Genomic DNA, 23,721 nt, shown 5'->3' on the forward strand with positions numbered 1-23,721 from the left:
TCAAGAAGCTGCTTGATGAGATTCTGGGATCAATAAGCTACTAACAACCAAACGAGCAAGATGGGCTGAATGGCCTCCTCTCGTTTGTAAACTTTCTTATGTTCTTATGTTTAACACCCACACCATCCTCACACATTTTAACGCAATCTCAGAATACACTCCTTTATTTTGAGAGAAATGGGACAGCATTTTGATGGAAAACACTAACATGGAATGGCAATAACACTATAAGAAAAAAAAAACTAATATAATAGTAGCACAATATTATGACCCATCCTAGGGTATTTATTCTGTACTGAACACTCTGGACGCTGTTTAACAAAACAATTCCATAAACGTACCTGTCACTGTTTAGACAGTTTTGCAGTGCAGTTGTACAGTTTTGAAAGAAACACATGCTGCTACTATTCTCAATTAAATACATCTATTTTTGCAAGCCTTGCGTTCCGCTAGTGTTGCACATCCTTGGTCATTTCACCTAGAGAGAGAGTGAGATTTTCCCCAACCTTTTTAACACTTTGTTTCCTGTCATTTATAACTGTCTTGCTGTGCAGCAACATACTTTGAAGACACTGCTGAAATGGCCTAGGTCCTAGGAAATTCAGTAGCAGACTTCCTGCAAATAAGGACAAACAACTGAGAAGTTAAGTGTAGCACCAGATATTGTGTTTTAAAATGAAAATATGTGTGTGCAATAACGTGTTTCTTTCAATACTGCACGTTTGAGATGTTTATAGTGAAGAATGAAGTGCAGAAAAAAAATAATGTTTATGGAATTATTTTGTTAGCTACAACCATTCTGAGGCGTCAGTGGTGACAGTTCGCCAGACAGTAGGATTGAATCCTCCAGCACAGTTCGGGTTCCTTGGCTCTCCCACCTTCCAGGTGTGGTCTGTTTTGGGGTGTGTCCCATCAAGACTCCTCCTTCTCATCCCCGTGAGTGATGATGTAACAAAGGGATTTATAATCGATGTTTCCTGCCACGTCGATGGGTGCGACCGAAAATGCCTGCTCCACCTATAGGGTTGAAAATAAAATGTTTTACCTGGGTGATAAACCATACAGATTCGATTAGGGTTCCTTGTTACAGATACACTGCTTTGCTACTTTATTATTTCTGCCTCTGTGGATTTGGCATCGCCCTGGTGGAGGGCCTCTTCTGCTGGTATTCTCGTTCTTGCTCTGGAAGGCTGAACAAATGCATCTTTGCAGAACGAGTCCACCCAACAATACTGCACCCTGACTGTGATGGCTACTTTCAAGACCAGGAGTGTCCATTCAAAGTCCTGGAGGGCCATTCCCTCCTGGTTTAACAGTTAAAACGAGACAATGAACTACTTCAGGGTCTGGATGGAGGAAACCCAGCCCCAACACAGGAGATGAAAGGTGAAACACAGCCCCAATACAGGAGATGAAAGGTGAAACCCAGCCCCAATACATGAGATGAAAGCAGGTGAAACCCAGCCCCAATACAGGAGATGAAAGCAGGTGAAACCCAGCTCCAATACAGGAGATGAAAGCAGGTGAAACCCAGCCCCAATACAGGAGATGAAAGCAGGTGCAACCCAGCTCCAATACAGGAGATGAAAGCAGGTGAAACCCAGCTCCAATACAAGAGATGAAAGCAATTGAAACACAGCTCCAATACAGGAGATGAAAGCAATTGAAACCCAGCTCCAATACAGGAGAGGAAAGCAGGTGAAACCCAGCTCCAATACATGAGATGAAAGGTGAAACCCAGCTCCAATACAGGAGATGAAAGGTGAAACCCAGCTCCAATACATGAGATGAAAGGTGAAACCCAGCTCCAATACAGGAGATGAAAGCAATTGAAACCCAGCTCCAATACATGAGATGAAAGGTGATACCCAGCCCCAGTACAATTTGCAGTTGATTCTCAGTTCTTATTTTCAGATGCCCACCTCCTCTGCAGTGAATTTGTCAGCCTGGGTCATCAGCAGCCTCTTGAACCTGCAAACCACAAACACTTCCTTAGGTAAACATCCACAGACACTCCCATGGTAGAGACCACATACATTATTTTTCTTGAATCATAATTTGCAGCTGACATTCCTAATTAATATGGTTAAAAAAAAAGAGTATAACCAGTGGTTTGGATATCATTTCATTCCAACCAGGAAAAGCAGAATGTGCCTCAGCAGTGCCCCTCTGTGTTATTGCTAACTTGTTTATACAACCTTCCAAAAGCAGTTGAAAAATATTACCAAACCCCTTTACCCTAATAAATATATATATATAGGTATCCTTGTATAGATTAGAACATATAAACATTTGGGGAATAAGAGGCCATTCAGCCCATCAAGGCTCATGCCTTCCTCGCACACCATTCACCCTGACTATGGGTATATAATTTAATACGACAGATTCTAGATGTCTTTTACATGTTCCCAGTGTTTTAGACCCTATGTGGTGGTAAGGTATTCCATGCATTTATAACTGTGTGAAAAAGTGCTTGCCACTTTCCGTTCTAAATGTACTTTTACTCAGCTTCCATGTATGCCCTTTCATCTTTATCTCTGTGTTAAATTTGATGTCATGTCTTGGGTTACCTTTATCTGTACCATGTCAAAATATCAATCAAGCCCCATCTTTCCATTCTCTTTCTAGGTAATTGTCCCCTCTTCAAATAAATGCAAAGGATTTCCATAGGTAAGACATCCCATAAGTGGAGTGGTACCCCAATATGATTAATTTACTACCAATGCAGAATACATAGCATTTTACCCCCAGACTGGTATTGTATTTAATATCACGAGAATCATTTTGTAAGTCAGTTAATAAAAGTTCAGTGCAAGCCCCTCTCTCCTCTCGAGTCTCTCTGTACTCACTCGTCCTTGTTTACTGCTCCAGTGCCATTGGGGTCAAAGAGTTTGAATGCATTCAGGATAATGTCTTCCGGATCAGTGCCTGCAAAGAAACAAACACAGCCATTTGCAAACCAATACGGGTGCAGAGTGCCTTTGTAAAATCAAGTTCAGACATCCAGATTATTAGTGTAAAAGTGTAAATATGACTTTCCCAATCAGGACACCTCAAGACAGTACATAAGAACATAAGCACATAAGACAGTAGTACAGTATGACTCCTGTAGCTAAAGGAATAAGTATCTCAGTATTCTCAGAGTTCTTCTTACCATTTACAGTCACTTTGTATACTGTTTTCTGTTTCAGTTCTTCTATGAGATATTTCTTTTATGATGTAGCTACATTAACCTGCCACCCTGTGCATTGCAGGGGTACTGGTTAGTGGTTACATTCTGGCGGACCAGATGTACTTAGAGAAAAGACATCCTTGTGAGTCCTTTTTAGGCCACATGGGTGATTTTGCTCAGTCTTTTTTTCGCTCATCTATTGATCCACAACACTATTAGTTTGATGGTGGCACTTCTCATGTGCAGCATCATTACACTTCAGCCATCAACACCAGGCAGAAGGATATCTACATCATCAGAAACGCAAATGGATGGAGATGCAGATGGATCACATTAGTTTACTATAAAGCTACATCTTAGTTGGTGCTTATCTTGGTGAGAGCCGAGTTCAAATCAGCATGAAGTTTTAACATCTACTCTCATGTAATGGAAATCATAATTACCAAGCTCAGGTGGGGCCCTGTTGGTGTCAACAGAATGCATCAGGCATTCAAAATATATTATATGCTTAGGAAATAAATCATAACTGTCACCGAAACACAAAAAATTAGAATTTCCTGTTACATACCGTTAAGCTTTTCCCCGAAGAGCGTTAGAAAGACAGTGAAGTTGATGGGACCTTTCCCCTCCTTCAGCATCTCCTCCAGTTCATCATCATTCACGTTGAGTTTCCCTAAAGCACAAACACACTGGCTCACTGTCTTGGATATACTGGCTTCATGCTGGTGCACAGGACAGAGTCAACCTCAAGCACTCAGATTCTAAATCCAGCAGTTCAGAGTGCTAACTGGAACATTAGTTTTAAATATCAAATATAGTATGTAGGCTCTGGGCTACTATATTTGCAAATTCATTCATTCATTCATCTCAGATGTGAAATTTTGAATGAAATCTGTTTTAGCAAACATGTATTTTCATTTAAAAACATGATATCTGGAAGTAAACCAGAAAATAAATCTATTTTAGTGACATCTGAGAACTTCATAGTCAATAGAATTGTATGAAAGGGAAGTATTTTGTTAGCTACAATTTTAATACCGAGCTCAGCACTGGGGTCTCTAAAATACAGACTGCTGAACAATACTGCTGCACAATACCCTAACACTGCTGCAAAATACCCTTACACTGCTCAACAATATCCTAACACTGCTCAACAATACCCCAACACTGCTCAACAATACCCCAACACTGCTCAACAATATCCTAACACTGCTGCACAATACCCTAACACTGCTCAACAATACCCCAACACTGCTCAACAATATCCTAACACTGTTGCACAATACCCTAACACTGCTCAACAATACCCTAACACTGCTTAACAATACCCTAACACTGCTCAACAATACCTCAACACTGCTCAACAATATCCCAACACTGCTGCACAATACCCTAACACTGCTCAACAATACCCCAACACTGCTCAACAATACCCCAACACTGCTCAACAATACCCTAACACTGCTGCACAATACCCCAACACTGCTCAACAATACCCCAACACTGCTCAACAATATCCTAACACTGCTCAACAATACCCCAACATTGCTCAACAATACCCCAACACTGCTCAACAATATCCTAACACTGCTCAACAATACCCCAACATTGCTCAACAATACCCTAACACTGCTCAACAATACCCTAACACTGCTGCACAGTACCCCAACACTGCTCAACAATACTCTAACACTGCTCAACAATACCCCAACACTGCTCAACAATACCCCAACACTGCTCAACAATATTCTAACACTGCTCAACAATACCCCAACACTGCTGCACAGTACACCAACACTGCTCAACAATACTCTAACACTGCTCAACAATACCCCAACACTGCTCAACATACCCCAACACTGCTGCACAATACCTTAACTTCGGCCGAGAAAGTGGGAGTTGTTCTTAATTCTATCATGCCTATCCCCAACGATGGAACACTACAATAATAATAATAATAATAATAATAATAATAATAATAATAATAATAATAAAGTACCCAGCTGTGCATATGTCTCTTTCAAGTCAGCTTTTTTAATGATTCCATCTCGATCCTGATCGATGCAGCTGAAGGCCTGGAAACAGAATAAGAATAAGAATAGAATAGATACAGTATATATTTTTTAAAGTTGCCAATTAGGTTTTTGTTATTTTGTCCCCAATTTAGTAGTGTCCAATTATTTTTGTTTAGCTCAGCTCACCGCTACCACCCCTGCGCTGACTCGGGAGGGGCGAAGACGAACACACGCTGTCCTCCAAACTGTGTGCCGTTAGCCGGCCACTTTTTTACACACTACAGACTCACCGTGCAGCCACCCAGAGGTACAGCGTCAGAGGACAACACAGCCCTGGGCAGCTTACAGGCAAGCCCGCAGGCACACGGCCTGACCACAGGGGTCACTGGTGCGCGGTTAGCCGACCTAACCCTCCCTCCCCCCGGGTGGCGCTCAGCCAATTGTGCACCACCTCCTGGGAACTTCCGTCCTCGGTCAGCAAAGGAATAGCCTGGACTCGAACCGGCGACATCCAGACTATAGGGCGCATCCGGCAATCTTTTGTAGCAAAAATGTTGCTTGTGGATGAGGAAAAAAGATACAAGAAATAGATGTCTACAGTTATTTATTTAAACAATTTTTTTTGCAAAACTCCAAAAATGCCAATTCAAAAGTATTCATACCCTTTGATGCTATGATAGTATCGTCTACAAGGTGCTAGAAATTTCAATATGATAATGTAGAACCTAATTCTAGAAAAGTCTAGAAAATGCTGAATTGTAGGTGAACATTCTTAGAGAGTATAAAAGGGTTAGGCATAGGATGATTGCTGTCATTACCAATAAGTCAATATGGGAAAAAGTAAAGAGCTATCTGATTTATTGTCATAAAGCTGGAGAAGGATACAAGAAGATTTCCAAACATTTGAGTATCCCAGTTTCAACTATTGTTTCTATTATCAAGAAGTACAGACTCATGGTACTGTCACAACACTCCCTTGATCTGGAAGAAAGAAGGTTCTTTCACCAAGAACAAGTAGAAGAATTGTGAGGAAGGTTAATAACAATCCGAGATTGACTGCCAAAGATATTCAAAGTGAAATGGCTGCAAGTGGGTCTGGGGTTTTCATAGGCATACGTTGAGTATTGCATGGTGAAGGTCTCAATGGTCGCAGGCCAGGGAAAAAGCCACTCTTAGGAAAATGTCATTTGAATGATGGATATGTGTTCTGGTCAGAGGTTTTGTGGAGTGATAAAACAAAAATCGAGCTATTTGGTCATGCTGATAGTTGCTTTGTTTGGAGAAAGTCTGGTGAGGCATACAAAGAAAAGAACACCATACCTACTGTCAAGCACGGAGGTGGTAATATACTTCTATGGGGCTGTTTCTATCTCTAATAGCACAGGAAATGTTGTTACAGTACATGGTAGAATGGATTCCATAGCATACCAAAAGATACTGGCCAATCATCTGAAACCCTCCGCTACAAAACTTGGTTTAAAGTGCAACTGGATCTTCCAACACAACAACGATTCAAAGCACACATCAAAATCTACTTCAGAATGGTTAAAGAAGAATCATGCCAAAAGCTCATTAACAAATAAGAACATAAGAAAGTTTACAAACGAGAGGAGGCCATTCAGCCCTTCTTGCTCGTTTGGTTGTTAGTAGCTTATTGATCCCAGAATCTCATCAAGCAGCTTCTTGAAGGATCCCAGGGTGTCAGCTTCAACAACATTACTGGGAAGTTGTATCCTAATATTCTATCCTAATTACCCTAATTAGGATAGGATATTGTTTAAAAGGGTTATTATTGCTAAAGGTGCCTCAACTAGCTATTAATTTCATTTTCTTTGTCAGGGTATGTATACTTTTGAATTAGCATTTTTGGAGTTTTGCAAACAAATTGCTGAAATAAATAATTGTAGACACCTATTTCTTGTAACTTTTTTTCCTCATCCACAAAAGCAAAACTTTTATACAAGATTTTTCCTATAATTAGTTGTTTGAGAAATTTCTACAAGTGATAAATTTCCATTAGGATATGTAAACTTTTGACAACTGTGTAATATATATATATATATATATATATATATATATATATATATATATATATATATATATATGTATGTATAAACATCTGTGCACTACAATGCTTAACCACAATGATGTGCCGACCATATAAGGTGATTGTATATTAAAACAAAAGAAAGTCTGTTTTGGCTTATGTTCACTTCTCAAATAGGTACGTAGATTGAAGTCCCAGAGACCAATTGGTCGCACACTCAAAAATAGGACAGGATTTACTGTAGTCTTTTAAAAAAGATTTTCTTCATTTTATTAGGTAAAACATGCTTTTACTAAAACAAGCAAACAAACAAAAGAGTGGTAGAACTACACATTTGAACACAACAGGTCTTGTGAACCTGACAAAGAGCTGTTGTGTTGACGGCTGTACTGTACCTCCTTGAACTCCTGGATCTGGGACTGCTCGAACATGGAGAAGACATTGGAGGAGCCGCGCTGTGTGCGCTTGGCTGCTGCCTTGCTCTTTGTTGCTGCTTTCCTGCTGGCCTGTTCATAAAAAAAAGGATATTCTCTTTGGCCAATATCCAATATTGAACAGCAGTCACCAGTTCAAAGAGTAAGGTGCTGTAAATTGCATTTTCTTTTTCTGCAGTCCTCTTACCTCCTTAATGAGGTTAAATCATTCTGAAAGGTTAATCTTGTAATGAATCAATACTGTATCTCTTTTTTTTTTTTTTTTTTTTTTTTTTATTATTTTCTCTCTATTTGATGACCAAATGGCACTGACACTTTGGCTGATCTAGTCAACCTACATATTTTTATAGCAGGCAACAAGAACTGAAGAGCATATTTAAGTAATTGCAATAAGAACCACTTGAAATGAATGCAGACAATAAAAAAAGAATTCAATTTAAAGCTATCGTACTTACTTATTAAAGGGAACTACATCCAACAGGTAATGTATTTTTAAGCACAATAAAATACTTTATATAATGATTGCTGTTTTTAAATTGTCAATACATGTAATTTATTTGGTATTCACATCTCTTTTAGAATTATAGAGCTTTGAGTGATTGTTTCAGTCCATTCTAAGAAATATAGTTTACTGGACATCTGGCTATTTCAGACTGTACACAGTAACAGAGCTCTTTGTGCTGGTTCACAATTACAGAGTTCCAATACTTTTTGCTGGTCCATGTGCAGTATGAACTCCTCTTAGCACATGCAAATAACAGAGCTCAGTGTTTCCTTAAAGGGACACACGGCATTGGTGAACTCCAATTTCAGCAGACCAACACTGAGTAAAGGGCTGCTCTATAGTGTTGTATCTTCAGAGAGAATTAAAAGTTCAACTACACAGTGATACAGGAAACAGCGGCACTGCAGACATAAATAAAACTTCACCTTTAAGATCTTTTCAGTTGGAGAAAATATGTTAAGGCAGACAATTTAAGGAAAAAATGACTTGATAACAATCACGCATTCACAATGTTCAAGTAATATATTCAGTGCTGGAAGAGGCAGACAAGCAGACTATAGTGTATTGCCTTGGAAAAGAAGCTGCAGATTTTAAAGCTGCTGTTTACTCACCATGCCTGTGCTGTGAAGTGAAGTCCGAGTCCTTGCTTGGCACGCTTCCGGACTAGGTTATATAGCACACCTTATCTACAGCGTCCTATAATAGGACAGCAGTGGGAACATAGTCCCTACATGGGAATGTGCAGCACTGTCCCCTCTGAACAAGATAAGACGATTGCCAGGATTCTTTTGGTCCTGACGAGATAGGGCTGAGGGTCGCTATCATTCCAGCTGGCCAGCATGTCACCCTGTAAGGCTTGAAAAGCTGCTCCCTCTGCTGCAATTAAGCTTGGTAAGGGCACCGGTGGAGCATTATGAGGATATACAGCTGGTACAATGGTATAGAAACCCTGATGTTAACTAGCTTGGAAAATCAATTTGTAACTTTAAATGCACTAATGTCAATTTACTGTGTAATAAACCAGCAAGTAGAGTAAATGTATTCAAAGAAAACTAACGGACATAAAGCTAATAAACTAATTTCTGTACATCTTACCTAACCATCACTTTGAGACCGTATTGTATTCAGGCAAATCTGTGTAAGAGGTGCTGGAATCATTGTGTTACTTTTGTGTACTTTAACAAAGAGGATACATTTACTCAGCTTGGAAAATGACAAAGAGGCTACATTTACTCAGCTTGGAAAATGTATTCAAAGCTTAGAAATATTATCGTGCACATTTATCTTGTACATTTATATAAGGATTTCCTCTGTTCAGTCTCTTGTTTACATACATTATGTTGGTAACATACCAGGAGTTTCCAGAATACTAGACAATATGTTAATGGAAATGAAAATAATTCAAGCTTTTAAACTTTTTCTTGTCAAAAATGTAATCTAGATAACCTACTGTAATGCAAGGTGCAAAGCAACATAGGGTTAACACGATTTAGAAGTGCTGTGCTTTAAATCTGGGGCAGCAGTGTGGAGTAGTGGTTAGGGCTCTGGACTCTTGACCGGAAGGTCATGGGTTCAATCCCTGGTAGGGGACACTGCTGCTGTACCCTTGAGCAAGGTACTTTACCTAGATTGCTCCAGTAAAAACCCAACTGTACAAATGGGTAATTGTATGTAAAAATAATGTGACATCTTGTAACAATTGTAAGTTGCCCTGGATAAGGGCGTCTGCTAATAAATAAATAATAATAATAATAATAATAAATTAGTAAACACCTTTAAGAAAGTTTCATCTGACCTCTTAAACACCAGTATTTCAGGTATTAAGTTATCTGTTTTTCCTAAAAGGAATGTGTTTCTGTTTAAGGAACAAGAAGAAAGACTACCCCAGCAAATTTGTTTTTTATTCAAAGGTATAATTTATTGTTTACAGAATAATACTTCACAGGTAACTGAATTGAATCCAGCAACAGCAATTCCACTTGACTATAAAGACGTAGCTCCCTGATGCTGAGGGGCTGGGCAGGCCCACAACATCATCTAGAAAAACCTCTCACCAAGTCAGGGGCCTTTGGGTTAGTGAATAAGCTGATGTGATAAGAAAGAAATGCCAGTAGACCTGAGAGGTCTGATAGAGTCTATTGTCACTGTAAATAGGTACTCTCAAAGCAATTGCTAAGTGTATGGAAAGAACACCAGTTATAAAACTATTAAACAACGTGGAACTATTTACAATACATGCCCCTAAATGATAAGTAGATTTATTTAGGTTTGGTTACTTTATTGGTGTGTTTTTGGTATGAATTTTGAAAATCTACATTTAAATATGTATGTTAAATACATTCTTTCATTTTATTTTAGGATTGGGTGTGCAAAGGTATGGATGAATAAGATAACACTATTCAAAATGATTACCTGTATGTGTTTGAAATAAAGTGTGTGAACTGTAGGAAATAACAGTATATTTCATAGAAGTGGATTTTTTGTTTGAAATATCGATATCCTCAGATCATTTATCTTGTGATCTCAGTATAACACATTTTGCCCCGGTTCTGTTTGAGCTACTGTAAAAGCTAGACTGATCCTAGTTGATAAAAGTGTCTCATTTGCACTTGTATTCAGTTTTCCCTGTCAAGAGTAAAGCTGCTTGTGAGTCTTTCTACTTGCACTTGCGTCACTTTACCTCAATACAATGCAATCAAGTTTCCTTAGAATCATGTCATATTAATAGTGATTTGGTTTGTATTTTTGTTTGAACAGATCCTGATGGTGAAAAGGCAACTTTATTCCTGCTCTGCCCAATATGCTTGATAAAGAGATCTAAGATTACACACAACTGTTGACTTGGCTATCTTTAATTTTTAATTGAACGTCTTTAAAGAATATTAGCTATGATCAGCAGTCGATACACAGGCACAAATCACCCAGTGCTTTGAAAGCAAATTTAAAAGGGGGAGTAATTTTGACTATAGTAGTCATATTTTTGCCCAATCTTACACAACAATTGCACTGCACAGCAATGCATAATACAGCAGTCTAAAGTTCTGAAATGTTCTATTTACAGTGATTTGCATTTCTAAACGTACACAACCATTACATTTATATACAAAATATATACAATATACCAGGGGTAGTTCCACCAGCCCTGAAATATTTAAACTTTCCTTTAGCTTTATTTTCAAGTTCAGCGTGCAAGAAATGTAATACACAGTGATTACCTGTCTGCAACACATCAAATTAAACAGACAGCAACAGACACCTTTGCCCAGGCTTGCTCTCTGTTATTACAGCCAACCGCTCCGCCTCAGCTGCCTTGTACCAAAAACTAACGTGAATGTCCCTGGCAGCCGACTGTCTCTATCCTTGGTTCACGCAAGAACTTGCAGAATGGGTAACACAGTGTTGAGAATTTTAAGAAAACGTTGGTGCATTATATTATGCCTGGCTTAAAATGCTAAATTGTCAGACAGCCAGCATTTGACAGAAAAACATAGTATGAGATTTTTAACTTTCATAATGTAAGAGTTGCCAGAGGTCCTGTGGCTGCGGCCCGGCACAAATTAAGCACCGAGGTACCGTGCTTTTCTTTAGACAAAACTTTGCTTCATTATAAGGTTTAGAAGAACTGACGATTCACAGACAGAGGTATGTAGTTAAACTACTTCTGAACAATTCCAAAAGTCAATGATTGTAATAATGATTCATCATTGCAATAAAAAGATAAACTCAGTTCAATGAACAGAGAGAACAATGATATTACTTTTAGGCAAATATTGTGCTAGTAAGGGTCAAGCCTAGACTGAATGGCCTCTTCTCGTTCTCAAGAATGTCTTATGCTCTTCTGTTTTTATTTGCTGGACTTAACGAATTACCCTATAGGGGAGACATAAAAACTCACTCTATTTCAGTTTCATATCTCTTTACAAACTCTTTGTTTGGAAAGTTCAAGCTGGCAATCTGAACACAGAACACTGTGTCTGAAGGAACTCCAGGTACAGTATGTGAAGCCAGCTGATCTGTCAAGCAGTGGAGTGGAAATCTGTGCTTACTGCTATGAATGTCTCTTTTTCTTCCTGATCTGAACCCCTTGAGCTAATCCAAGTCTTTGGTGTGGGTCTGGTATTCTAGAGGTATGAGCAAGGTGGCTTGTCCTACCAGGATAGAGCTCTAGGCTGGAAGAAAAGCCCTTACATTAGATGCCCTGCTTGGCACAGTGTTAATGTTTGTAAAGTGGTCCAGCAGTGTACAGAGAGGCTGCCCCCAGTGGCTAGAGGCTGCACTGAACTCACTGGCTCAGCATGCATGCCATCTTGCAAGCCACTGCTGAGATCAGGGCTGCCCCCCGGCCACTCCCCTCTTCCGATTGGATGATGGTGATGTTGCAGCCAGGCGTCAGTTCTCTCACCACTGCATGGAACTTCTGTTGGAAACTGCAAGAGGAAAGGGATTGTATATAGGATTATAAGAACACCATACTAATGCACCTGCCAACTGATAGCCTACTATCACCCCTCTACTAAAAAGTATGTCAGATTGCAGCCTTGCACTTTGAGTCAGCTTTTAAACAGTACAGAACACATGCCTGGTTCCATTTTCATAACATATTAATGAGTCATGAGACAGACAGCTAATTGAAACAAACTTACTTGCTACAGATGGTATGTATTTTAATTTCTTGTCCTACCCCATTCCCATAGCTTAAACAGTTGCATGATCTTACTTGGGATGTAGCTTGTACACAGAGCCGTCGACGCCCACCGTGATCTTGAGCACCTCCTCGCTGCGCTGCTCCCTCATGTGGTTAATGATGCCTCCCAGCCCCGCGCCACACATGTGAGCCGCCCGTGTCGACACGCTCTCACACGCCAGGCGCACGATGTCACAGTCCAGCTCTGAGGGTAGCAGGCCCAGCAATGTCAGGATGTTGTAGATCTGCTTTCGGTCCCCAGAATCACTGTTATAAGAAAAAGGTAATGCGTTTTTAGTGTCTGTCATTCAAAAGTAAATTAAAAGTAGTTTTCAATAGTTTTATGTAATCCATATTAATAATTGGTAATGTAAAATTAAAAGCTGGTTTATACCTCAATTCATGCGACCCTTGCTGATTTCTAGTGGCGTGACTATCTGGCAACCCAAGTGGGAGGGACTGGCAGAGTTGAATTCGTCTCTAGCTGGTCATGTCACCTGACTATCTACAGAAGTATGAACCAGCCTTTATTCTTTTATTTAGTATAAACAAATTACTAAGTTGAGTGTTGGTACTTCAAAAATGTGGTAGCATTCTACTAAAGGCAGACTCATAATTTTATAGCTGCCATTCTGATATTCCCGCTGTCCCTTAATCAAGTCCCTTAATCAGCTACAATCCGCTGGCATCCTGCTGGCTGAAATGTACCTTTCAATCTGGGAGACGAATCTAGTCTCGAAGCTGCCCCTGGTCTTCAGGATGTCAGAGGCCTCTCCGTTGAAGAGCAGGTTCTCATTCACCAGTTTGAGCAGGACCAGCCGCACCAGCTCCCCCATATACTTCCCACTGATGATCTTCTCATAGCTGCACAGAGAGAAAGGGAACAACACTCAGTACTTTACCTAAATTAGCAAAATAGTTTTAAGATTGCTGTTGTGTTTGTTCTTTGTAGGTAAGGCCTGTGATGTTGAATACCAATAAACCTGCGTACGGCTTGCGTTCCGGTTACATCTACTTACGGCTGTCCTTGACAGAAGCAGCTACAAGAACTACTTTTTAAACTGAAGCGCGGTTTTCATTTCGGATTTACTGTATGTTATTAGTAAGGAATTGTATGTTAAAAATTTGTATTTATGTCTTTTTTCATGATACACCCTCCTAAGACATTTCTGAGTATAGTTTATACTACTGACTTATAATAGTATTTTCTGCTGTGCAAAAGTGGTTTTATACTAATTCTATAGTTTACAACTGGATGATGCAGTGGAAAAGTATGCAATGCTACAAAATCACCAATATGTAAAAATGCTAATTCTGCAGCATGTTTTTTTTACGGATTATTAAATGAACACAGAATTAGTGAAAATATCTTGCTTGCAAACATGTCAAGTTTCAAGTACCTTCACTTCTGGGACCAGACTCGAATCAGGCTAAGAGAATAAGTGAAATGAGTCACAAATGGCACCTTTGAAGTGCTCCAGCATATAACTTAAGGATTATGAGTAGTCAGAGTAGTAATATTACTCTGGATCTGTGCAGGAGGGGCATGTCCTGCAGTCTCAGCTCTGTACCTCAGTGAGAGCCTCAGCTAACAGCTGTCTATGAGCAGTGCAGTGGCAGCTCAGCGCCTACGTCTACAGTAAACAACCATTAGCAATGCAGGGCTAATGGAGGGGCCATTACACAACATTACCCTCCATCCAGACACGAGATTGATGGCCAGTTTATGGGTCTGATTGTACTGCGGGCTGCACAAAAACAAACGTTTTCTGAAACTCAGCCCTCAGCCCTGTTTGCGGCCACAGGTGATCTGCAGGTGACCTGGAGGGGGTGGCATACTTTCTCACATCACATTTAATTAAACTACTGCTTACGCACTCCGGCAGAGGGCTAGCAACCGACCCACAGCGCTCTCAGAGAGAAAAAGAAACTCTTTCACTTGTCAACATAGATAAACCATGCCCCACCACTAGATGTAAACCACTGCCCTCTGGTGCAGAGGTGTGGGGAATATTGGGTGGCAGGGAGGGGGTTAAATTTCTCACTGGTGAGATTTAATGTGATAGTTGGTGAAGATGTATTGTGCGTTGTGTAATATATAAATAATTATCGTTGGTGTGTAAGTGAGTTTCATGAAGCCGTGTTTATAGAGTGAAACAGCGGCTCAGCCTACAACCGCGGTGGTTAAAAATATATACCAGCGTTGGCTGTGACGCTACCCTACCACAGACCTGGATTCTAAATTGTGAGACTCTCAAAAATCTGTGTCATTGAATGCGCTATTATTCTCTAGATGTATATAAAAGTGTGAAGTACATGCATATAGGAGAACCAGTACAATAAAAAAGTAGATCACCAGGAATAATGACCAGCTTTACTGTGTATTGCAATGACTGTACTTGGCTAGAAGCCACATTCAGAATGTGGACCCTTATGCACTGATCATGTCTGTCAGTCTGTCTTACTCTACATGGTGAACCTGATAACTGCCTTGGATTTTCCAAACGTTTATCATAGACTCCGACTCCTATAGACCTTGGATTGCGTTTTTTGTATATTCAGGTAAAGTGTTAGTTTTATTCCAAGTTTTTAACCTACACAGCAATGTAATCTGAGATTATGAGGACTGTCTTAATGTGTGCCCACTGGTTCATAGTGTACAGACTGCATGCAGTAGAAGTAGTTATCAAGATGTATCCGAGTGTCACTCACAGCTGCTGTCCACTGTTGGTGGAGGTCTCGTCCACAATACGGTCATACTCCAGTCTGAACTCCTCCAGCTCTCCCCTCTCTCCAAACGCCCCCCACTCTGTGTTGACACACATGCGTCCGTCCTCTCCCTCCACCAGCTCCACCGTGCGCATCTCCTCCATGTAACAAGCATTGCAGCCCGTCCCTGAGAGAGAGAGAGAGAGAGAGAGAGAGAGAGAGAGAGAGAGAGAGAGAGAGAGAGAGAGAGAGACTGTCAGGCCATCTTCAAAAGAACTGCTGTGTCACACAGAGTTTTAAAGGAGGGAAAACCAAGGTTTATTATCACAATTAATACTATCCCTTTCCCTCTTTCCTCTGTTGAAAATCTTTCAGTTCTATTTTATAATTCAATTTCAAACATGCAGAAGTTTCAAAGGCTATACATTAGGAGTAAGGTAGCTGCTGCATCCCTGTACAAAATCACTTCCTGTACTCCAATGGTCTAACTACAATCAGACCATGTGATCTACCACACAAGTGGTTAGATAAGAAAATGAATTTTAGACCTGGGTTTGCACTCCTTTAGGAAGACCCCAAAGCTAGCGTTTAACCATGAAAGCTGGTCTGCCTTTGTGACTGAGGTAGAGGTGCCATTCCCCTCCACAAAAGACTACATTAAGGTACTGATTTCAAGAACCTTGAACAACGCTTGCCACTGTTTATTCACAGCCAGTCGGTCAAGGCCACTGTAATCAACTCACTCCAGCAGGTGACTGAGTTTTGTAGATGTGTCAGCATACAGGATCTAATGGCACAACAGGCTGCTGTGCTAGATTCTGTAAAGCCGAAAGGTTGAGTTCAGTTCACGTCACTATCTCCTATAATAAGCTGATGTAACATCCCACCAGTTCTTTACAGAGACCCTAATGGTTGAAAATAAACAGACCCACGGTTATAAGTCTTTGTTGCCACGGCTTCAAATATAGCATTATTACTGTAACATGAAAAAGTAAATCAACCAGACCTACCAACAGTATGTACTGTACAATGTACGTGTGACATGCAGACATACGGACACACATGCACTTCTTACACTTTTAATAGTTTTTTTTTTTTAAAGAAGCAGTTCATAATGACAGCCAGACAGGCACCTCGTTATATCTCCGATTTGGACACTCCTCTCTGTCTAGTTCTCTGACAGTATTCCCTCCTCCCCACCACAGTTTCTCTCTCTCTTTCTCTCCCTATAATGAGTCCTGTTATTGCTTGCCTGTGTTTACCCTGTCTCTGGCCACACAACCTGAATACGCACTTCGTGCTGCTTGCTCGCCATTATTATTTGCTGTTTGCTCAATGGCAGAGAAGTGGAGTGGAAGTAACGAGCTGCGACAGCACCAGGTCATCAGCACCCAGCCCCTACACACACACACACACTTACAGTACATACACACTCGTCACAAGCTTGCCACAGTGCTGTGACACACTGAGAAAGAGTCTTTCTACATCATTGGCCTCCAACTCTTATCCCTAGCCCCTTTTGGTTAGCATTATTTGTGTTGAAGATTTTTTGTTTTTTCTTGTTTTTTTTTTCACTGATTGTGAAAGAGATCGAATGATTCTTTGGTGTTAGATCTCCTTCCTGACCTGTGAGTGTTCTGAGTAAAGGGAACAGAGTACCGTGGACTAGATTGGTTGACGGTATAAAAAGGGGACGTTGTGAGGTGATCTGTTCCTTTGTGAATGGTTAAAAACTGGTAACTAAAAGGAGAACTGTGCTGTGATAATCATGAGTGTTTGTTTTGTTTTGTCATTATTAAATACTGTTTGTTGTTACTTAGACGGCTAACACGATCTGGAGCTGTCACCAAAGGCCAGCACTAAACCCGGATCAACATCACTGCACTTTGTTTCACCAAGGACTGTATATTCACTACGAGCACTAGAGCACGCACTGTGGACTTGTGTTTGTGTTTGTGTTTGTGAATAAGAACGGGACTGTTTATTATTTGGGAACCAATCGTGAATTTAACAGAGCAATACACGCCGCTGTATTGCCTGTTAACATTGTTTATTATTTACTTTTGTTATGCCATCAGGCAATTGGATTACAAATTTAAACACCATTGCACCTGGATTATCGTTGTCTGTCTGATATTGATCATCTGCAGCTGCACACTATTAACCACTTTGCCACACTGATCTATTACACTGGTGATGGTGAGCACTATAATATTATAACAGCAAGAGAACATTCAAAGAGGAGGTTAAATGTCTAAGAGACACAAATGGCAAAATCATAGATGAAGAAAAAAAAATAGCAAATATATTAAATGATTACTTTTCACAGGTTTTTACAAAGGAGGACACGGACAACATGCCCCACATGTCGACCTGTTCCTATCCAGTTTTAAATAACTTTAGCATAACAGAGGCAGAAGTGTTAAAGGGACTAGGAGCTCTTAAAATAAACAAATCCCCTGGGCCGGATGAGATCCTCCCAATAGTACTCAAAGAAATGAAAGAAGTTATTTACAAACCGCTAACCAAGATCATGCAACAGTCTCTTGACACAGGGGTTGTACCAACAGACTGGAAAATAGCAAATGTAATACCGATCCACAAAAAGGGAGACAAAACCGAACCAGGTAACTACAGACCAATAAGCCTGACTTCTATTATATGTAAACTTATGGAAACTATAATAAGATCCAAAATGGAAAATTACTTATATGGTAACAATATCCTGGGAGACAGCCAGCATGGTTTTAGGAAAGGGAGATCATGTCTAACTAACCTACTTGACTTTTTTGAGGATGCAACATTGAAAATGGATAACTGCAAAGCATACGACATGGTTTATTTAGATTTCCAGAAAGCTTTTGACAAAGTCCCGCATAAAAGATTAATTCTCAAACTGAACGCAGTAGGGATTCAAGGAAATGCATGCACATGGATTAGGGAGTGGTTAACAGGTAGAAAACAGAAAGTACTGATTAGAGGAGAAACCTCAAAATGGAGTGAGGTAACCAGTGGTGTACCACAGGGATCAGTATTAGGTCCTCTGCTATTCCTAATCTACATTAATGATTTAGACTCTGATATATTAAGCAAACTCGTTAAATTTGCAGACGACACAAAAATAGGAGGAGTGGCAGACACTGTTGAAGCAGCAAAGGTCATTCAAAATGATCTAGACAGCATTCAGAACTGGGCAGACACATGGCAAATGAAATTTAATAGAGAAAAGTGTAAAGTATTGCATGCGGGCAATAAAAATGTGCATTATAAATATCATATGGGAGATACTGAAATTGAAGAAGGGAACTATGAAAAAGACCTAGGAGTTTATGTTGACTCAGAAATGTCTTCATCTAGACAATGTGGGGAAGCTATAAAAAAGGCTAACAAGATGCTTGGATATATTGTGAGAAGTGTTGAATTTAAATCAAGGGAAGTAATGTTAAAACTCTACAATGCATTAGTAAGACCTCACCTAGAATATTGTGTTCAGTTCTGGTCACCTCGTTACAAAAAGGATATTGCTGCTCTAGAAAGAGTGCAAAGAAGAGCAACCAGAATTATCCCGGGTTTAAAAGGCATGTCGTATGCAGACAGGCTAAAAGAATTGAATCTATTCAGTCTTGAACAAAGAAGACTACGCGGCGATCTGATTCAAACATTCAAAATCCTAAAAGGTATAGACAATGTCAACCCGGGGGACTTCTTTGACTTGAAAAAAGAAAAAAGGACCAGGGGTCATAAATGGAGATTAGATAAAGGGGCATTCAGAACAGAAAATAGGAGGCACTTTTTTACACAGAGAATTGTGAGGGTCTGGAACCAACTCCCCAGTAATGTTGTTGAAGCTGACACCCTGGGATCCTTCAAGAAGCTGCTTGATGAGATTCTGGGATCAATAAGCTACTAACAACCAAACGAGCAAGATGGGCTGAATGGCCTCCTCTCGTTTGTAAACTTTCTTATGTTCTTATGTTCTTATAACTGCCTTGAATGTTCAAGCTTACTCCAGACTTTTATCATAGACTCAGAGCCTCCTACACAGACCCTTCTGATTACATATGGGTATAATACATGGCGGCAGGTCAAATTCTGCCATTGTACATTTGCACAAGGTGACTTTGACAAAACCAACACCTTTAATTTTATATTTTACCAACAGTGTTAGTATTGTAGATCTGCCACTGTTTTACAATTGAATAGACCCCTGCAAGGGATTTGAAGCCAGTGCCATAGTTTGTGTGAATTCTAGTACAAACATTCACAAAGCTTACTTATGCTGTACTATATCAAATCTCGTCCACTTGCAACCTTACCTACTATCATCCCAACTTCACAAGTGCGATCTTCATAGTAACAGGAGATCATCGTGGCCACTGTGTCATTCACCATGGCTACCACATCCATTTCAAAATCCTGGGTAACAACAAGAGCTGTTATTGTCATTTGCTGAAGAAAACCCCAAAATCCACAACTTAAACATTAACGTGAAAGTACCTAGATTGAATGATCCAAACGTGATGGAACTACAGTCCAATCTAACCACAAGGGACGTGCCTTCACAAAACGGACTGATTTGTATTCTCTTATAAAAGGGCATAGATTAACTCTTTGTGCCAGGCAGTCAGTCAGACAGAGAGACTCACCCCTCTCCTTTTGATCGCGTCCCTCAGCAGCCCCACCACGTTGTTTCCCTCTGCTCCTGAAGCTTTGAACCCCTTTGTCCAGTTCAACAGGATACCCTGAAGTTAGAAAAACAGGTGGGAAATAAACAAAGTATTGTATTGAGTGTCGTATTGTTGAAAAGCAGGTTATTGTGACACACATTCATTCTATTGTAGCGATGTAGGACAAATAGGGTAACAAACTGTAGTATAACTGTACATTGTACCACTGCCAGACATTTAAACTAGAGATCACATGAAATTAGTTCCAATGAATGGCAGCCCTCAAAGTTTCAAATTGGAAGCACCAATAAAGAAAAACATGTGGGGTGCCAATATAATACAGTTTATTACCATGAAGAAACCAAAACAGAACCTTTATTGCCAGCAACACAATGGATTTGGAATAAATAATGCATGGTGGTCCAGTTACCATAACAGTACATTTGTGTTGGTTCCTACCATTGTAATATCATTGGTATGTCAACATATGCATTGGATTTCCACTGCTGTGTCACTGAATATTGCTTGCAATCTGATAATAGTCTACTTAAAAGTACATATTTTCACATACAAAACATTGTGTACAAAACTCAATGTTGTTGCATTCTTGCAGTGAAAAGGTTGTTTGCATCTGATATCCTGCAATGAGCTTAGCTCTGCATAGCAGCAATGTAAAACAATGTATTACAAAATACTCAGGCATGTGTACTTTTGATATAAAATACAAAATACTTACATTAGCATTTGAATTGCAAATTACAAAAATACGAATGTTATGAGAATACATATTTCAATTATTTTTGATACTGCTCATCTCTGGGTGTAGCTCATATTATCATAGACTGTTCATTAAAATTCTAAGACCTTAACATTTTATATAGAGGGTTGTTTAATGAGCCAGTCATTTAATAATCGGGTGTACATTCTTTCTAAAGAAATGATGATATTTATTGTAGGTTTATAGGGTCAGTATGTTGTCTTCTTTAAAGCTATGCTGACTGCTCCCTGCAGGGTTGATCCCGAACTCCAGCACAATCCAGGGCTCGGTTACCTTGTCAATGTCCTCGTGACGCACAGGGAAGGAGAAGGTGAACCCCAGGGGCAGTTTCTTGTGCTTCATGTTATGTTTGTCCAAGAAGTCAGAGATGCACTCAGCAATGTAATCGAAAAGCTGGGAGGGAAAAGGTAAATTGCTATCAGTATTTAAGATGGAAACTATTTTATGGGATCTTTAATATTACCCAACAAGTTCCAAACCTTATCTCCAGCAAGTCACATTGATAGGATTACAAACCTTATAACTCCACTGACACTCCCCAGCAAAATGTAATTTAAACAACAATCTTGTGTATGTATTAATTACTTAGAAGCTTTATTAGATTATGTATTATAAGCATTTTACTAATGAGCAAGAATTGTCAAATATTTCATGGCAATAATGTTACCACGATAATAGTTGCATGGACTGAACAGCTGATCCAAGGCAATTGGTATACTGTATATGATACCCAATACTGTATCTACTGAAACGCAATCGTTTTTTTAGTATGTCTCTCAAACTAGAGGTGCTTTGATCCCTATTGTTTCAAAGGTTTTGTAATAACTCTTAACGCTACCATTTTAGCAGTGCCGGTCATGGCATCCTCAGGGATGGAGTACACGTGGTGTTTGGTCTCCACTTTCCAGCCTCGCTCCTGGTCCTCTCCCACCTTCACCAGCATTACTCGGAGGTTCGTCCCACCCAGGTCCAGGGACAAGAAATCACCAACTTCTGAGATTGAGAACCAGACACAAAAGTGTAACAGAAGCATTTTGTCTTTTTATCATATCAAGAGCTTCTAAATTTAACTGTGTTAGAAATTGTTTATATAACAAAATAAATAACGGCGATCAAACACAGCAGCAAGTTTCCTTCATTAAAAAGTTGCTAGCAATAACTGCAAAAATATTATTATGTTTAGGAATTAAAATAAATTCTTTACATGATATTAATTTCTCACCAGTTTTATATCTGATTGTGTTCTCCGTTTCTTAATCAATACAAAATTACTACCATTTACTAATATTTTACTACTACCATTTACTAATATTTAAAACATTATTGTGAGAATGGACTCCATACATTAACAATGTGTATTTTGCAAAGTTATTGAGGTCTCTGCGGCAACTGAGAGTCCAAAACAACATACAGATGCTTCTTGTGCGTTGCTCAAGATGGTTCATTACCACACACACACACACACACATGCATACCGGAGCCTTCAGGGGTGGAGCGCACGTAGGTGGGTAACATCTTGATGCTAGCCTGGTCATGAGTCTCCAGACGCAGGCCGCGCTCCATTTCCTGCTGCATCCTTCGCATCACTTCCTTCAGCTCCTCCTTTGTCAGTCGGAACTCTGATAAAATTTGATCCACCTGGGTGTGTGGAAAGGAGCTGACATGTAAATAACAGCATTGATCTGGCTGATTGATTACACACGCCATTTGCTTCTCAACTTGAGTGGATCTTGCAATGCCTGGCAATTCCTCTCTAAAACTAAACTATAGCTAAGTGGGGTGATTTGACATGTATTTGATTATTTTACAGCACCAGGGATTACCTGGATTAAATGATTATTTAATCCCAGGATAACCAAGGAGATGCAATCCAGGGTGATTCCCCACTTCTGTTAGAAGCTCTAAGAAATCCATCTGTGAACTGATAACTCATTTGATTTGAACACAAAAATAAAGGGATTTGACACAAGCATTAGTCACTCTGCACATGGATTAAACAGTTCCTTCACCTGGAATTTTCAAAAGCACTACATTTATCAGTCGACTGACCAGCTCACAGTATAATCTTATCCCAGTTTATACTTATATTATTGTTTTCATTTAAATGTATATATATGTGTGTGTCTGTATATATATATACACACACACACACACACACACATATTTGCATATTTAATTGTATACAGTACAAATCTTCCTTACCTTAAGGATATGTTCGAGAACAGAACTGCCTTTGCTTAAAAGATGCATCCTTGTATTTAGTAGAGACGAATTCAGGCAAACTAGAACAGAGACTGGAGGTACCTTCCTTCTGCCTGTTTGACTCTGTCTACGTGCGTGCCTCTGCTCTTCACAGAGTACAGTAGCTCAGGGGTCTGTATTTATACTTGTCAGGGAGGCAAGGTCAATGTCACACACATGATCCAAGATAATGTGCAATTCAAGGCCAGATCTGTTGTGTAACTAAACGGGATGACCGGCCGGTAAAGAGAATAACCGTAGACATTTAGCCTTGGAAATGATCTAATTTTGCAATTTCTTTCTAGAAGTCAAACAGTAGTTACTATTAAAAGTAAAACACACAGTACAAAACCATGACCTCAACAGCTCATAACATCTGCAAATAAAAGTGTGTATACAAACTGTATTTTAATAAAGCACTGTAAATATTTATTTTAACTAGTCCCTTAGTGAACTTATTGGGCAGCAG

The 23,721-nt window shown here is 39.7% G+C and overlaps 2 protein-coding genes across 2 annotated transcripts; both read right to left on the reverse strand.

Moving 5' to 3' along the window:
- Positions 1 to 148: 148 nt before the first annotated feature.
- LOC117966074 (myosin regulatory light chain 2, atrial isoform-like) lies at positions 149 to 8,905 on the reverse strand. The gene is made up of 7 exons (XM_034911483.2): positions 8,785 to 8,905; positions 7,630 to 7,740; positions 5,172 to 5,247; positions 3,741 to 3,845; positions 2,850 to 2,928; positions 1,923 to 1,971; positions 149 to 1,017 (listed from the first exon to the last, which is right to left on the reverse strand). Exons 1-7 carry the CDS (start codon positions 8,785 to 8,787, stop codon positions 913 to 915), a joined length of 528 nt encoding a protein of 175 aa, XP_034767374.1. The 5' UTR covers positions 8,788 to 8,905; the 3' UTR covers positions 149 to 912.
- Positions 8,906 to 10,060: 1,155 nt separating this feature from the next.
- LOC117966137 (hexokinase-4-like) lies at positions 10,061 to 23,377 on the reverse strand. Its single transcript, XM_059008639.1, has 10 exons — positions 23,214 to 23,377; positions 22,487 to 22,649; positions 21,850 to 22,004; positions 21,285 to 21,404; positions 20,213 to 20,308; positions 19,883 to 19,982; positions 15,570 to 15,753; positions 13,566 to 13,721; positions 12,891 to 13,124; positions 10,061 to 12,600 (listed from the first exon to the last, which is right to left on the reverse strand). The coding sequence occupies exons 1-10, from the start codon at positions 23,259 to 23,261 to the stop codon at positions 12,456 to 12,458; spliced, it is 1,401 nt and encodes a 466-aa protein (XP_058864622.1). The 5' UTR covers positions 23,262 to 23,377; the 3' UTR covers positions 10,061 to 12,455.
- Between the last annotated feature and the right edge of the window lie 344 nt (positions 23,378 to 23,721).

This window comes from Acipenser ruthenus, chromosome 37, assembly GCF_902713425.1.
Source record: "Acipenser ruthenus chromosome 37, fAciRut3.2 maternal haplotype, whole genome shotgun sequence".
NCBI classification, from domain to species: Eukaryota; Metazoa; Chordata; class Actinopteri; order Acipenseriformes; family Acipenseridae; genus Acipenser; species Acipenser ruthenus.

What these genes read in the sequence shown, in the direction of transcription:
- LOC117966137 (XM_059008639.1), bottom strand. Translation starts at nt 23,261, where the DNA reads ATGCATCTTTTAAGCAAAGGCAGTTCTGTTCTCGAACATATCCTTAAG. An exon ending in TGACCGGCACTGCTAAAATG is followed by an intron (nt 21,405 to 21,849) that starts GTAGCGTTAAGA and finishes TTTCCCTCCCAG; the next exon opens with CTTTTCGATTACATTGCTGA. An exon ending in GTGTACAAGCTACATCCCAA is followed by an intron (nt 12,601 to 12,890) that starts GTAAGATCATGC and finishes TTCCTCTTGCAG; the next exon opens with TTTCCAACAGAAGTTCCATG.
- LOC117966074 (XM_034911483.2), bottom strand. An exon ending in AGAGACATATGCACAGCTGG is followed by an intron (nt 3,846 to 5,171) that starts GTACTTTATTAT and finishes TTTGTGCTTTAG; the next exon opens with GGAAACTCAACGTGAATGAT. An exon ending in CTTCGGGGAAAAGCTTAACG is followed by an intron (nt 2,929 to 3,740) that starts GTATGTAACAGG and finishes GTTTCTTTGCAG; the next exon opens with GCACTGATCCGGAAGACATT.